Raw genomic sequence first — 16301 nt, forward strand, 5'->3', positions numbered from 1 at the left:
ACCTCTAACAGCACCATGCGCTCACCTCCAGTACAGAAACATAAGGTGGACTAGATTATATAATTAAGTAGTATAATTAACTATCAATAATTTTCTCAGCCATTATTCTATATGCAGCTCATAGGGCGGCTGTGGCTCAGGAGGTAGAGCAGGTCGTCCAATGATCCCTGGGTCGGCGGTTCGAATCCCGGCTCCTCCTGTCTACATGTCTACATCTCGAAAAGACCAAGAGCTCCCCTGTCCGATTCGGAGGACAATGTTTCTCTTGTCACCTCTAACAGCACCATGCGCTCACCTCCAGTACAGAAACATAAGGTGGACACAGGTGGACTAGATTATATAATTAAGTAGTATAATTAACTATCAATAATTTTCTCAGCCATTATTCTACAGATTATTTTCTAGTAATAAATAATTGCCAGGCAGACATGAATGTTTGTATACATTTGCCTATACTGCCTCCCTCTGGCCAGCCAGGGCGCCTGATGGAGGGGAAAGGAACGGCTTGGAATGACGTGTTCTTTCCATGCACATGTGCAACCTTTTCCAGAGAGAGATGGAGACACTGCAGGCATTTTTGTATGTTTTGAGGCCAATACTTTTGTACTTTAACTAAACTAAAGATTTGAATGCAGGCCTTCAAGTACATTTTGATGCCAATACTTTTGTACTTTAACTCAAGTAAACATTTTAGTAAGGTCCTGACAAGCTGAAGATGGCAGTGAGCACCATGAATGCTCATAGGGCGGCTGTGGCTCAGGAGGTAGAGCAGGTCGTCCAATGATCCCTGGGTCGGCGGTTCGAATCCCGGCTCCTCCTGTCTACATGTCGAAGTGTCCTTGGGCAAGACACTGAACCCTACATTGACTCCAATGAGTCGGTCGGTGTAAGCTTGCCACCATTGGTGTGTGAATGTGGGAAGTGAGGACGCTGGCGTCGACTGTTCGCCGCTTCACCTCCCAATGTATGAATGAATCATTGTAAAGCGCTTTGAGCACTTGGAAAAGCGCTATAAAAATGCAATTCATTATGAATGAAGACCATGAATGAAGACCACGCCTCCCTCCCGTCTCAGAGGGGCTGAAGACCCAGATGGAGAAGATGAAGGAATCCGTGAAGAACGTTGAATGGCTGCCACGGCACTGAGGCTTAATAATAGTGTCACCTCTAACAGCACCATGCGCAGATTCACAGAGTACAGAAACATAAGAGACGCTTCCACACAGGTGGACTAGATTATATAATTAACTATCAATCAGTTTCTCAGCCATTATTCTATAGATTATTTTCTAGTAATAAATAATTGCCAGGCAGACATGAATGTTGGTATACATTTGCCTATAGTGCCTCCCTCTGGCCAGCCAGGGCGCCTGATGGAAGGGAAAGGAACGGCACTACGTCCCATTAGGGAAACATCCCCTGTCAGGTGATAAGAAGCGTTAATAGCGATGTTGCTTTTTGATCCTTCGATGTCGGCTCTTCCTATCATTGTGAAGCAGAATTCTTCTTTGTGTTGGAGTGCCTCAGTGCAGTCGCATGTGCAACCTCTTCCAGAGAGAGATGGAGACACTAAAACACTGCAGCAGGTCTTTGCGTGAGTCCCAAATAACACATTGTTAGGGAAATAAGACCATTGTAAAAACCCGAAAAATGGGGGAGACCCGAAAATACACGAATTTGCAAACCACCCCCCCTACCCCCCCCCCTCCCCTTTTAATGCAGGCCTTTAAGTACATTTTGATGACAATACTTTTGTACTTTAACTCAAGTAAAATTTTTAGTAAGGTCCTGAGAAGCTGAAGATGACTATTTTGATGCAAATACTTTTATACTTTGGACACTAGAGACAAACTCTCCTGAGAAGAAGGGGCAGACAACAGCATTAAAGAATGTCATTATTCACTGCTAATATTTTAATGTCATTTTATGCCTTTGCATTTTATTGCTCTGTAAGGCACTTTGAGCTGCATCTCATGTCATGAAAGGTGCTATACAAATAGTTTTATTATTTACAGAGCCTGTACTCCTGTGGCAGTTTTAAGACATTGGTCATTTAAAAATGTAAGTTTAAGTCTGAAGGTCCGTCACTTCAGGCTATGGAAGCACTTTAAAAGGAGCCAAATCAGCACCTTTCTGGTGGAAAACGACACTTTCTTCTGCAGATGATACTTTTGATTTTGCAAGTTTTGAGAGGCCTGTTTTGGTCGTGGACGCAGTCCACAATGAAAGCATCATCTCAGACCTGACTACCGGGCTGCCTGAGATGCAATTTTTTAGTAACTTTCCATCATAATAGTAGATTTTCTTTTAATTCCTGGATCAGTGGTTTCAAGGAACCAAAAGGACCCATACTCAAGAGTTACAGACCAGTAAGAGTCCATTTGAAACCGCCCCTCACGGAACCCTGACCTGTAAGGGACCATTTGGAACCCCCGCCTCACGGAACCCTGACCTGTAAGGGTCCATTTGGAACCCCCTCACGGAACCCTGACCTGTAAGGGTCCATTTGGAACCCCCTCACGGAACCCTGACCTGTAAGGGTCCATTTGGAACCCCCTCATGGAACCCTGACCTGTAAGGGTCCATTTGGAACCCCCCCTCACGGAACTCTGACCTGTAAGGGTCCATTTGGAACCCCCCCTCACGGAACCCTGACCTGTAAGGGTCCATTTGGAACCCCCTCACAGAACCCTGACCTGTAAGGGTCCATTTGGAACCCCCCCTCACGGAACCCTGACATGCAAGTGTCCATTTGGAACCCCCTCTCACGGAACCCTGACATGCAAGGGTCCATTTGGAACCCCCCCCTCACGGAACCCTGACCTGTAAGGGTCCATTTGGAACCCCCTCATGGAACCCTGACCTGTAAGGGTCCATTTGGAACCCCCTCACAGAACCCTGACCTGTAAGGGTCCATTTGGAACCCCCTCATGGAACTCTGACCTGTAAGGGTCCATTTGGAACCCCCTCTCACGGAACCCTGACCTGTAAGGGTCCATTTGGAACCCCCCCTCACGGAACCCTGACATGCAAGGGTCCATTTGGAACCCCCTCTCACGGAACCCTGACATGCAAGGGTCCATTTGGAACCCCCTCATGGAACCCTGAGTCCGATTCATTAGAATTTCTCCCATATTGCTTTAACCGCCCACTCCAAATAAGTTAGGCTAATAGTTGGAACTTGACACCAAATTCTCATCTACAATTAAATATGATCGATATAATATATAAAGATAGATGGATAATAGTATTTCTTTCAACAGCTAATGGATTTGAGAAAGAAATACATGCGCTGCACTGCGGGTAAAACATATCGCCCCTGCCTAGGCAACGAAAGTAGGGCTGTCACGATTAACTCAATTAATTGTGATTAGACGATTATGTAATAATTGTGACAGCCCTAGACGGAGAAGTACTTGGCCTGTTGAGCAAGTAGGGAGAAGAAAAGTAAAGAAAAAAGTCGGACCCTGAGAGACTTGTACAATCAGTGGTTCCCAACCTCTTTTTGATTACAGCCCTCCTTCTTACCGGACGAGACGGCAGGGCGGGAACCACCGGTCTATGCCAAGGCACATTTGTGACAACGTTCTGGAAGCTCATGGACCATGGTGGCTATAAACACCTCACTAAAGGTCCTTTTAAACGGGCAGCGATGAACGCAGACGTTGTCGCCTGGATCAACGACAGGTCTGCTCAAGAGGGGCGCGACAACGCAAGCGTAAAAAAAAAAGCTAAACAGAATCCAGGTCTGGTGAGTCGTGGGCGTGTGCACAAAACGAGCATGCACGACAATTTCACGACAATTATCCGCGCATACAGAAAGAAAATGCAGGTCTCATTAAAAATGAACTATAGGCGAAAAATAACTTTGGTTCTAGAACTCGTTACGTTCTAGATTCTTGGAACCGGCGGACATTCTTTGGTTCCAGTTTCGAACCAACTTTTAGGGTTCTGAACCAATCATCTTCAGTGGAAACACTCTGAGCTGTTTCAATATTAGGTTCAATATAATTTGCCACATTTGTCTGCACATCAATATCAAAAAACAGACTTCTACAAAATGGTCACGAGCTGTGGAAAAATATATATACATTTCACTAAATAAAAATTTAAAAAAAGAACCTTTGTGACTGTGCAAATCTCCTTCAGGACTTGACGAGCTTGAAGCCCTGGCCAGTGTCCAGCACCCCCGGCGGGAACCAGTTGAGTTTGACCCTCCGGAGACACCGTAGGCAGGCGCCGCAGGCCCAGAGCAGGTTGAGGCCGCCGCACCACAGCGCCAGCTGCACCACCGGGTAGGTGACCCGGGGGAAATACGTCCGCCAGTGGTCGGTGACGTCGCTGCCCGTGGGCAGGTGCAGCGTGTAGTCGCTCCATTGCCGCGAGACGCCGTAGGCAGCCCGGACCGTGCGGCCCCTCTCCGACCACTGGATGTCGCTGGCCGCGTTGCAGTTGAACTCCACCCACTGTGCCGTGAAGTCGCCGAGCCGTGGCACGTCCTCCTCCCTCTCCACGTCCCTGGGACAGACCAGCTCCGCACCTGCAGAACGACAATCACAGTCAGCTGTAGTTTTTGTGCATAGTTTCCCATCGTGGCAAAAATCTACATATAATCTGAGATAAGGTGCGTGAGCATAGCAGCAGGTGCTGCCAGTTACCCTTAAAAATATATATTCAATAAAATACGGGGGCGTGTTTACACCTAGCTTAGATGGTAGCCACTGCCTGCAGAGACCAGCACAGCTGTTTTCTAAATGTTTTTATTGGGTGTTCGTTTGAAGCAAGGGTAGAGAACTATTCTCAACCAATCAGATACAGATACCTGTGGTATAATGTGCGCTTCAGTGCGTTGTGCATGGGATTGGCGTGCAAAATGTCACTGCGTGTCAACCATGTGTGGTTTTCATGTCAGGGACCCCCAAATTGACACCAATTAGCCCACGGACACCCATTTCAAAACATATGCCAGGGACCCACATAAGAGAAGATCTGTATGGCTCTAGCAGTGATTCTCAACCCGTTTCATTACAATGATCCCCAGTTCGACATGCATTAGGCCCATTTAATGGCATTTCTAATCACTGGGACCCCAATTTATATTCAGTATTTAAGTCAGACGTCATTTTGTAGTGCTACGTTACGTCCGGGTCCAAGTGGCACCAGCTCCCGTCCACATCCCATTGTAAATAGAATATCTAAACGCATGAATCTTTTTACAATGACGTTATTTTTCAGAAAGGAAGCCATTGAGGGTTAAAATGGGTCTTATGCTTCCAACTCGAGTAGAATTATTAATGTTTTGTACAAGTGTCCATGATAATAAAAATATATTATGTGGAGACAATTAAAACTATCATTATTATTGATTTGCTCGGTAAAATATTTCGGGGACATATTTAGAATGCGTGCAGGCTTAGTATGTTGAATCTAGTTTGCATTAATGAGGATTTAGTTGACACAATAAAATAAAATGGCGATAGTATTCCATGTGGGGCAGACGGCCTGTCACAGCCAGATTTGGGAGAGCAGCGCAGCTTTGTTGTTGCAAGGAAAGCGGTAAAATGAGACTTTCGTGGTTGTTTTCGTCTCAGATTTAGTCCGACGGAGCGTCACAGTATAACTCCATGGGGACACAAAAGCGACACAAAATTAGGACCCGGAAGTATCTCAGGAGGGGGCGCTCACGTCACAGCTAAAATACTGAATTGTAAAATCAATGTTACAAATGGTGTACAATCTGTACACCTCAGGAGTTACAGACCCATAAGGGTCCATTTTGGTTCCAAACTATCATTTAGCTGGGAACCCCCTGGAACTTCCTCAAGGACCCGGGTCCCCAGACCCCACTTTGGGAACCACTGGTGTGATCTACATCATAAGATACCTTGCACGGCTACGTAGAGGTCCTCCGCCTTGCGTATGTCACGCACCCACGGCGCAGAGTTGTCGCAGTCCAGCACGAGGATGAGGCGCGAACACGAGGCGCCGTTCTTCTCCCTCCACCACGTCAAGATATGGTCCAGGCGGAGAGTGTCTCCCCCTGGTGGCAAACGAACGATGCACAAAGATCATTGTCTGAGGACCTCTTTGGCCAGCGGCGGAAAAAGTACCTAATGTTTACTTGAGTATCAATACTGCAATATAGATATATTGCAATATAGTCTTGTTACAAGTAAAAGTCCGGAATTCAAAATATACTTGAGTAAAAGTGCAAAGGTGTGACAATAGCACATCGTCATTTTGTTATTTATTTTGAAAAAAGAGAAATGCAACATGTGGAACTGATTGTGAGAATATTCTTTCCTATTCATATATGAAAGGCGACGGGTCTGATACCAGGGTGATGTCACCAAACAAGTTTACGTTACATAGAGAGGAAGTGACACACAGGAAGGAGGAATCTCAAACATACAGTGTAGGCCTACACGGGGGAGAAGAGGAGCTCCAGGCACCAGATAGCGTTTTAGCAGATTTTATAAATCTGCTATTTTTCCAACAGCTAAAGTATAACATAATGCCTAAAACACCAAAAGGGGTTCCCGTCCTGAATGGATGGGATAATCAACAACAGTGCTGCATTCATTCTCACCTGCCAAGGCCCACTCCCCGGAACGGTGTGTGTGTCCGCTGTAGAAGAGCACGTATGTGTCGTGGCGCGGCCCGTCGGCCGTGCGGAGCTCCAGGAAGGCCTTGAGCTTGGCCTGCACGGCGTCCAGCGCCAGGCCGCTGGTGGAGTAGTCGCAGCCGAATGTCTGGATCAGGTGGTGGGAGAAGAAGCGCTGCACGGCGCTCAGCATGGCCGTGGAGCGAGCGTTCAGACGCTGCACCTGCTCCGGAGGCAGCAGGGTGGCCTGGCCGTCAGGACTGACACACAGAGAGAGAGAGAAGTTAAGGTCCCCACACCGAGCGAAAAATGCATCCAGTGTGCAACCACCTTTACTGTCACGGTGTTGACGATTAGAAATCATTGTGTGTCTTATGTTTTTTTTAAGCTTAACCATAACAACACTGGTGATTTAATGTTTCCATGAAAATATGGCTTTCTGATTTCAAATTCCTCATAAGTCATAACTGGTCGAATTAACAAATTCTAGGCCAGGGGTCTTCACAATGTTCAGGACCCCTTAATAAAGTATAGCACCTTTCATGACATCCAATGCAGCCCAGTGCTTTACATAAAAGTAAGAGAACACAACACTAAACAAGATTTAAAACAATAAAGATAAAAACGACAGCGCAGCCCACACATGTGTCTTACCTGCAGTAATTGGTGGGTATAACGACAGCGTAGCCCACGCAGGTTCCTCCCAGGCAGTTGGCCAGCTCGTAGAAGAGGCCGTGGAACAGAGCCTCGAGGGGCAGGACCAGCAGGAACACACTGACAAACAGGCTGTTGGACGACTGAGAGAGCAACACGTTTACATTTACATGGCGCAGTCAGAGCACTGGTTCAACTTCAGTCTAAAGTTCAGCAGAATGGAGCAACTATTACTTGTAATCGTTTTTGACATTGCGGAGACAACAAAAGTAAAGCCTTACCTGCCACGAGAGACCAGCGAGGAGGCCCGTGGCCACCAGGGTGAAGAGCAGCAGGCGTTCAGAGATCAGGCAGAAGTGCCTCATGCCCTTGGACGCCATGACTTTATCCAGGCCGCTGAGGGAGCCTGCCGTCTGGCCGAGGCACACCCTCTGGCACTCGCTGAGTTTGGTGTGGAAGCCCCACATCGTGATGACAAACACCATGTGGCAGATGAGCCAGAACAGGCCGCACAGCACCAAGCCCGGGATCATCACGTACCACTGCTCCAGGTTGGCCAGCTGCCACGGGGAAAGGGGGGGGGGCAATAAGTGTGTTTTCGGTTAACCCATTTAGACCAGATTGTAAAAACCTTTGGAGACAGATGATATTAATGACCCAAAATGTTATGTTACGATTGATTTTGCTCATCATGCTTAAATGTTTTACTACTTTTAAACAGACAGTGCCTCACGCCCAACCTATGATCTTTAACCCACCCCTTCTTAACAATTAAATCTTTTAACAATTCACACCTTTTTAAATAACAATAAAGTCGTTTTAATACTACCTTTAAGCTGGCCAGGATGAGGAAGGTGAGCTCCACCACCAGTAGGGGCAGCAGAGAGAGCCTCCGCCACAAGCCTCGCCACACCTGGGTTGTCACCATCATCACATATTAAACCTCAAGCATACAGATATTAGGCTCAAACCAGTAAGACGCCTGGGGGCGAGAAGCAACCTCAAGGACGAGGTCGCGTGCACGTATCCGCCTGGGTGACAGCAGACTGCTGGGCGAGCACTGACACTTTGGCATGGGGGATGTCAGATCTATATAAATGAATTCTGTACTGGCCATATATGGAGCGTGTCTTGAGTGAGTGCCGTCAAGGAAATGTGGAATGCTTGTACATTTAAGGACGTCATAAACCAAGCCATGAGAAGCTGTTTTCTGTGACCTGTGACATGTGTGGTCTGGAGGTCTCTGATGTCATGTGTACAAGACCCACCCACCCCTGGGGTGGGGGGTAATAATGTATTTAAGCTGAAGCCTGACTGAGATGTGGTGAGTCAGTACGGTGTTCCATTGTAACGCTTCACTGCTGTCTCCGTATTCGAATACATTCTATTCCAATACTCTGAAACTCTGAATTGTGTCCGTCTCATTATTGATGTTTCAACTATGTTATAAGTGCTCACCGACAGATTTCTTTAACAGTGGACAGGGTTTGATGAGATCAGATCAACATATGGAATGTCAGGTCAGCTCCATATATGGAGATCTAAGTGTGGCAGCGGGGGCAGTGTCTTGAGTGTACAGGGTTTGATGAGGGTCCAGGTAAGGACACGCCTTAATTTTCGGGGCTGTTGAGAACTCTAGTTTTCGCCGGCTGCCGGGCACGGCTGCACTAATAACTTAGGGGCGGGCCCGTCTAGAGTTTGAATGGACAGGTATCAGTCAAAAGGGAGACAACGAAAAGGCTGGATGGGGAAGGATCGACATATGGAATGTCAGAACAGAGATCTAAGGGTTTGAGGTCAGATGTAGAGAGCTGGCCAATATTTATGACATCAGGGATGTCCATATATGGACTTAATATTGATGACATCAAGAATCTTCATCCCTGATGTCACGAGGCATGACCATATATGGAGATGTGTGGTGACGGATGGACTGACGGGAAATGCACGTTTACCAATCTTTCAGTAATTTCATGAAGAAATCAAAGAAAAATGGAAGAAGATTGTAGATGGACTATTTTCACTGGTTTGTGTCCCTGTAAAACGTCAAATTTATTTTTCGGGTCACGGGCTAAGACGTTTGGGAACCACTGCTCTAGAACCCAAACCTTTTCATGTCAAGGACCCCCAAATTGACAGTCATTAGCCCACGGAACCCCATTACAAAATACATGGCAGGGACCCCCCCCATAACCATAAGAGAAGATTTGTATGGCTCTAGCAGTGATTCTCAACCAGTTTAATTTCAAGGACCGTCGCGTTTGACATGCATTAGGCTACGGACATCCATTTAATGGCATTTCTATCTCTGGGACCCCCAATTTATATAGTAAAATCAATGTTAATTTAACTCGAAACTATCATTTAGCTGGGGACCCCCTGGAACTCCCTCAAGGACCCCTGGGGGTCCCCCGGACCCCACTCTGGGAACCCCTGCTCTAGAATACCCACCAGGAAGGGCTGCCATCGCTCGGTCACAGACAGGCCACTGAAGTAGACGTCCAGCAGAGGCTCACAGAGCAGCCGAGTATAGAAGCAGGCCAGGGCGAAGGGGTTGGTGTCCACGGCCAGTGACCTGAAGAACAGCAGCCCGCTGAGCAGGGAGAAGAGCACCAGGGCGGGCAGCGCCAGCAGGGCCTTGGTCCGCAGGGACACCATGACGCTGGCCAGAGCCACGGAGAGCACGGCCACGCTCAGGGACTGGCGGGAGAGGGAGCATCAAGGTTAATACCGTATTGTCCCGAATATAAGACGACTCGGATTAGAAGACGACCCTCATTTTTTTTGTGGAGAAAAGAACATTGAAATAAAATAGTCTAGTCTCCGATTATAATACAACACCGCTTTTTAGAATATTTCCATTGGAGAAATAAAATTGTCTCATCTTATATTCAGGCCAATAGGGTATATAGTGTTGACTTCCCAGACTCAAAACTATGACAAAATGGTTTTTTTCACTGACGAAAACTAAATAAAAACTAAACTATGATGATTAAAACCAAGACTAAAAACTAGACTAAAAACTAGACTAAAGGGACTAGAGGGAAAGAGAGTAGAAGTTTGGTTGCGCTCGGGTGTTGTGCTGAAATTAGCAGAGCTACAACAAGCTCACAACTAAATAACATTTTCAAAAATAAAAACTAGCGAACCCACTCTTAAATAACGAATTAAAACGTACTGAATTAGACAAACTAAATGTCAACGTCTTCTAACCTTGGTGTGGGAGAGCAGCAGTGTGGCGCTCGCCACGGCAAAGCCCGTCAGCTCCAGTAGCTCTGCCGAGGTGAGGAAGGCCGGCCGCTGTCTGGTGCACCCGCACATCCTCGCCAGCAGGGCCCACAGCGTCCTGATTACAATGAGGTAAAGAGAACGTCAAGTTACTGTACACAGTGTTGACGTCAAACTCGCCAACATTGCAGCTGCATGAAAAGATCCCCTCCTCGCCTCCACACTCCCCTACCAACAGTGGGCATGGCTGGGAAAAATGAGTAGGTCTGGGCGATACATAAGACTTCAAATCAATAAGCTCTGAGCATAACTGCAGTTCCTCTTTCCAGAAAGTCAGTAGTATAAATATGTCCTGTTCCTGGTCCAGCTTTTCCTCAACGCATAGCTTCATTTGATTGGCTCAGCATCAGATTTGAAGTTGAACCCTAACCCAATCAAACAAAGCTATGGAAAACTAACACGGAAAAAGGACATTTTTATGCCACCTTCTGAAAAAGGGAACTACAGTTATGGACGGAGTCCATTTCATGATTTATTTAAAACGTTTTGATTAAGACTACTGTATTTAATGATTTAAAGTGTGAAAATAGCAGATCTACAAGCTCACACCAAATCACATTGGCTATTTTCAAATAGCCTCAGTATTGATCAATAATTAATTAGTCCTATAATGTTCGGATTTCGGGAGATTAACCGAGTATCCGACAGACTGAGCAACCGACAAGACTTTAACTAAGATTCAACACTCATAGACTGAACTAAAACGTTCCAAAAAACGTTCCAATAATCGCTTCTCTTTACAAACTCATGCTTTTTATATGGTTTTATTCACTCGTTATTACACATAACACACACACACACACTGTTTGTTTCCCCCTCCCCCGACACACGATGTGTGTCTAATAGTCTGCCCATAACCTATCTGTCGGCTGGGATTTCAGCTCTCATTGGCTACGTTTACATGAGCAGTTAAATCCCCTTTTCATTCCGAATAGAAGTTCAATCCTATTACACGTTGTCATGTAAACACCTACAAAAACTTAAATCCGAATGATAATGCTCGATGCGATCTAAAAACCATTCCGATGTCACTGGCCGGATTATTCCAATGTTCAATGCGATTGAAAGAAAATTGGACTCATATATACACTGCTTCGGATGCAAGTTCATTGTGGTCTTTCTGAGCATGCCCCAAGGCGCTCATATCCAAGGCGCGCCGAGGAGTTTGCACATAGAGCGCGTTATTTCGTGCATTTTGCAGATCCGACATGCACAAAAAAAACGTGGAGCAGCAGCAGATGATGATACCCCTGATCTGTGTGTGTGTGTGTGTGTGTGTGTGTGTGTGTGTGTGTTCAACAGTCTCTCTCTCACACTCTCTCTCTCTCTCTCTCTCTCGCTCTCTCTCTCAAAAATAATGAGCGACCCGATACAATAATAATCAGTGTGTTGCGTGCCCAGCCCTGGCCGTGCTGTAGATAATAAAAGTACACATAAAAACGAGATGATCACCTTCCCAGCGGAGAAGGGGAGCCGCAGCAGTTGGGGAAAAAAAAGACGGTAAACAATATGTCCGCCCCTATCCAAGCAGCAGCCTCAAAACTACTGCGGAATGAAATGATGGGATTTCAAAGTGTTGTCTTTCATCTGACAGTCACAATGAATGAACAGTCTATATTTTATGTGTCCAGCAGATGGCGTAGTTTCACATGAATTAACATATATCATGTCTTATATCACATGCATGTAAACAAACATTCGGAATGACCATTTCCCATGGAAACGCGCAGCAAAAAACATTACTTCCGAAGTATTTTATTCTGAAGTATTCATTCAGAATGATCACCCTGCATATAAACGCGGCCAGTGAAACATTCTAAGCTGGCCCAGACCGTCCACTTGAGAGCCATTCTTCGCTCTCTCGATCTGGTACAACTTAGCTGTTGGTCTGATTACAGATTAGTTCAACACTACCACCTTTGCATCACCTATGCTTATGTTTTACCTATGGTTTTAAATCTAATTGTTTGGGAGACAAATCAAGAGGCACAATACATACTCTGTTACAATCTAAACATATTACAACACATGTTCTTAATAATGCACAATATATATATTTACCATTGGCCTCTCACCAGTTGCCCTCTTGGTCTTCCCCTTTTTAATCTAACCCACTGCTAAGCCACACACATGGATACAGCAGGCCTAGCCTGAGCTAACGTGTTAAGTTTCTGGTCTATAGGGGTGGGTCGCGGCCGAGATTTGCGCACGCCCTGATTGGATCTCACCGATCTGTCCGTCAGCCCTGGCCACTCCTCTCCCACCTAGTGAAGCGCTACGTCACATAATTTGGAGCGACACCCACCCGGAAGCGTTGACTCCCACTTCTAGACCAAGGCAGCCAATGCGTTCCTCCAGGCTTTCATTTTTCGCGCAGACGAAATGAAAGCCTGGGTATCGAGGCTACAGCAGGCCCTGACTGAGGTCACACCTCCCTGGCAAAGTTGTCAGCCAATCGAAAGCCCAGACTGCTCTCTCTGCCTGAGAGAGGTGGTTCTAAGCCCATGCCTGTCAGCCAGTTTCCACCACACTTCCTGTGGTGTAAGGCTAGCTGCTATTTCAAACTAGCTTAAACTGGTCGACTCTTGTGTTTTGCTAACCCAATATCTAAGTATGGACTCTAGAACACGTATCGATACACATTACAGGAATTGAAATGGTACTTCATACATTGCTCCCCTGCTATCAACATGTGTGTACTCAGTGAGTCAGCACCCCTTCCCCTGTAGGTGTCGTAAAACACCCCTCACTCTACAGGAAGGTAGCCTACCACCACCCAACCCCACAAGAGTTGCATGCAGCCTATTTATTGCCCCACGGAATGTGGTTAGAGACCTTATCTACTGACAGTTCCCTCTCCTCTCTCCCTGATGAGAGGACATGTCTAGATCACATAATACATCCACAATTTTGATCATCCATAATTGGACAATACAAATAAGATGACGTATGATTCTGAAATCGGCATAATGAGTCCTTTTACTTTAGCTACTTCCAAGTATGTTTTCCATCTTGAACACAAAAAAAGCATGGCTGCACACTGCCGAGTTTGACAGAATAGAAAAATTATCATTCATAACATCAGTAGATTGTTATTAACCCATTCTGACCGGGCACCCATTTTGGTGTTAGCATCATGTTATGCTTTACCTATTGAAAAATAGCAGATCTACAAGCTCATATCGCGCCACCGAGTGGCGCGATACGAGCTTGTAGGTCTGCTATTTTTGAAAAATTCGAAGAACGACTGACATTTTTAGAATCTGATCTCAGGTCAGAATGGGTTCATCAGACCAGTGTGTGTCCAGTGGAAACCTCGTATGAATCTGATCTCAGGTCAGAATGGGTTAAACAGTCTTGACAGAGACAAGGAGGGTAATCCAAGCGGAGTACGTTTATCGTTTTTTTAATACATTCAGACAGGACTTTCCCCGTTTCATGATTGGGCCATCAACGGATAATTCTAGCAGCCCATGTCCCGTCTTAACTACTTCAAAAGAGTGAGAAACTCCCACAGGCACACCAGAGGGACCACCACTGATCTCATTCAAACATGCCACCAAAATGTGGAATTGACCAGCAGCCATCAAAAATGTGCTGCTCCCTACCCTCCTTCAATAAAGCCATAAAAGAGCACCTGTCTGACAAGTCTTCTAGCTTGCAAAAACAGGGGCACAAACGTAACGTTGGTCCGATGTACTAACAGTCCAACATGCAACAGTCCGACACATGCGTGGCTGGTAGCCAAGGTCACAGGCGATTGAATTAAATCATTAATACCTTGAATAATAGTATTGTATGTCTTTATATCAGGTGTTGATGCATCGAATACAGTGCAGGGTCTTGTTTCCATTGTGGTTATCCTTTTAGTATTATTGTATGATTGTACTTTATGCAAACTACCTCAGCAGCAGGGTTTTAAATACAGTAATCAACCAGCGTACCTCAGCAGCAGGGTATTTAACCCATTCAGGACGGGAACCCCTTTGTGTTTAAGCATTATTATGCTCGTTATACTTTATCTATTGAAAAATAGCAGATCTACAATGTGTGTGTGCTTGTAGATCTGCCATTTTTTTTTAAATCATGAAAATGTGGCACAAATCTTTGAAAATATATATATTCTTTCAGAGCGAATAATTCTGGGGGTCCTTGACATGAACAAGGTTGAGCACCACTGACATAGAAACATAGGTTTTTCAGAAAACCTTTAGGATTTAGAAGACTTTTTTTAGAATCTGCCTCAGGTCTAAATGGGTACTTAATACAGTAATGAACCAGCCTACCTCAGCAGCAGGCTGGCCAGCAGGAGGTAGCAGGTGGCCTGCTCCTTCACGTCGCTCTGGAGCTCCAGGGTGTTGAGGAAGCACAGCAGACCCAGCAAAAAGCCCAACCACAGGTGCAGCAGGCCCCTGCCCAGCCTCTCCATGCTGGAGGAAGGCAACAAGACTTTTATTTGATGAAAGAGTTTGATAAGAACCACTGCTTTAAAATAAATGAGTGGGCAGCAGATCTCCTACACCTACAGTAGTCGTAATAATGTACAATCAATACCTGAAGTAGTAGTAGAGTATGCTGGCGACGCCCAGGGCGAACAGGGCCAGCACGGAGGCGACCAGGATGGTGGCATCCTCCTGGGTCTTCTCCCAGCGCACGTACAGGCCCAGGCAGAGCGCCACCATCAGGTTGAGGCCGGACAGGCAGCCCAGGAGGCGGACAGACGACCACATGTTGACCTCTCCGTTCACCTCGTCCAGCCTGCTCATGGCTGCCCGCAGGCAGTGGCTCACACCGTAGCGGAGTCCTAAGCGACACATCCCCAGCTTTCTGGGTATACTCTGACCCCCCTGAATGGCCCCGTTTCTAATCTAAACGCCCCCAAAATAATGCCATCATGAAGACGTTATGATTTGATTGAACCCGACACGACACAAGTATAGCTTCCTTCCTCAATCCTCCTCAACACACAACTTTTTGACAGCAAATTGTGCCACCTTTTATTTCAGTCTGAAAGTCATATCCTATGAATATTGTTTAGTCTTAAGTCTAGTCTTAGTCGACTAAATATCAAAAATCTCAAGTCTTTTAATTAGTCGCATTCGCACTGTTAAGTTAACAAACTTACACAGCTTACAAACAAAGTCTAGCATCGCTAGCTATCTCTGTTCTCCTCTCCAGTCTCCTCCTAGCCGGCTGTTGATGATGATGTTGATGATGGTTGGCATTTTAGAATAAATAATTAAATACGGTTTTGTTTTATAACCGGATGTTCTGTTAAGTTTGAAAAGTTGCCAGAGGAGCGGTCATCCTAAATGCAGACGCAGGGGGTGAACGTCGACGCCATATCAGCCAGATAAGTTTGTCTGTCACTCTGGGGAAAGTTTGAGATGACAGTCAGTCGCCATCATTGTTATAGTAAACTTGATCGAGTACGGCAAGCCACCGGGGACAAAACGCTTTGACGCGCGGATCAATTTACCCACTTCTCCAAGAAGTTTTCTTTGTTTCGCCACTAGGGGGCGAGAAAAACCTACACACAGAACAGCAACAGCTGGTTTCTATTTCAAATCAATCGTGGTGGAAAAAGTATAGTCACTTTTTTTTCTCCTTTTTCTTGTTGCTTTAAGTAAAAGTACCAATACTGCAATGTAGAAGTAAACGTCTGGAATTGAAGATTTACTTGAGTAAACGTAGAAAAGTATTGGTATGAAAAATCAAATGTATAATAATGATAATATAATGATAATAATAACCA

At 45.7% G+C, this 16301-nt stretch overlaps 1 protein-coding gene across 1 annotated transcript; it reads right to left on the minus strand.

Annotated features, from left to right (window-relative positions):
* Positions 1-2870: 2870 nt before the first annotated feature.
* tmem168b (transmembrane protein 168b) lies at positions 2871-15937 on the minus strand. The gene is made up of 10 exons (XM_080761315.1): positions 15101-15937; positions 14833-14976; positions 10472-10604; positions 9710-9958; positions 8088-8171; positions 7540-7818; positions 7259-7401; positions 6590-6864; positions 5885-6040; positions 2871-4540 (listed from the first exon to the last, which is right to left on the minus strand). The coding sequence occupies exons 1-10, from the start codon at positions 15361-15363 to the stop codon at positions 4146-4148; spliced, it is 2121 nt and encodes a 706-aa protein (XP_080617441.1). The 5' UTR covers positions 15364-15937; the 3' UTR covers positions 2871-4145.
* Positions 15938-16301: the final 364 nt, after the last annotated feature.

This window comes from Protomyctophum bolini, assembly GCF_963924005.1.
Source record: "Protomyctophum bolini genome assembly, chromosome: 4".
NCBI lineage: Eukaryota > Metazoa > Chordata > Actinopteri > Myctophiformes > Myctophidae > Protomyctophum > Protomyctophum bolini.

Excerpts from the sequence above, each read along its gene's own strand:
- tmem168b (XM_080761315.1), bottom strand. The coding sequence starts at position 15,363 with ATGTGTCGCTTAGGACTCCGCTACGGTGTGAGCCACTGCCTGCGGGCA. Across the intron at positions 8,172-9,709 it reads AGCGATGGCAGCCCTTCCTG|GTGTGGCGAGGCTTGTGGCG; the intron begins GTGGGTATTCTA and ends GTGACAACCCAG. Across the intron at positions 7,402-7,539 it reads TCGCTGGTCTCTCGTGGCAG|TCGTCCAACAGCCTGTTTGT; the intron begins GTAAGGCTTTAC and ends TTGCTCTCTCAG.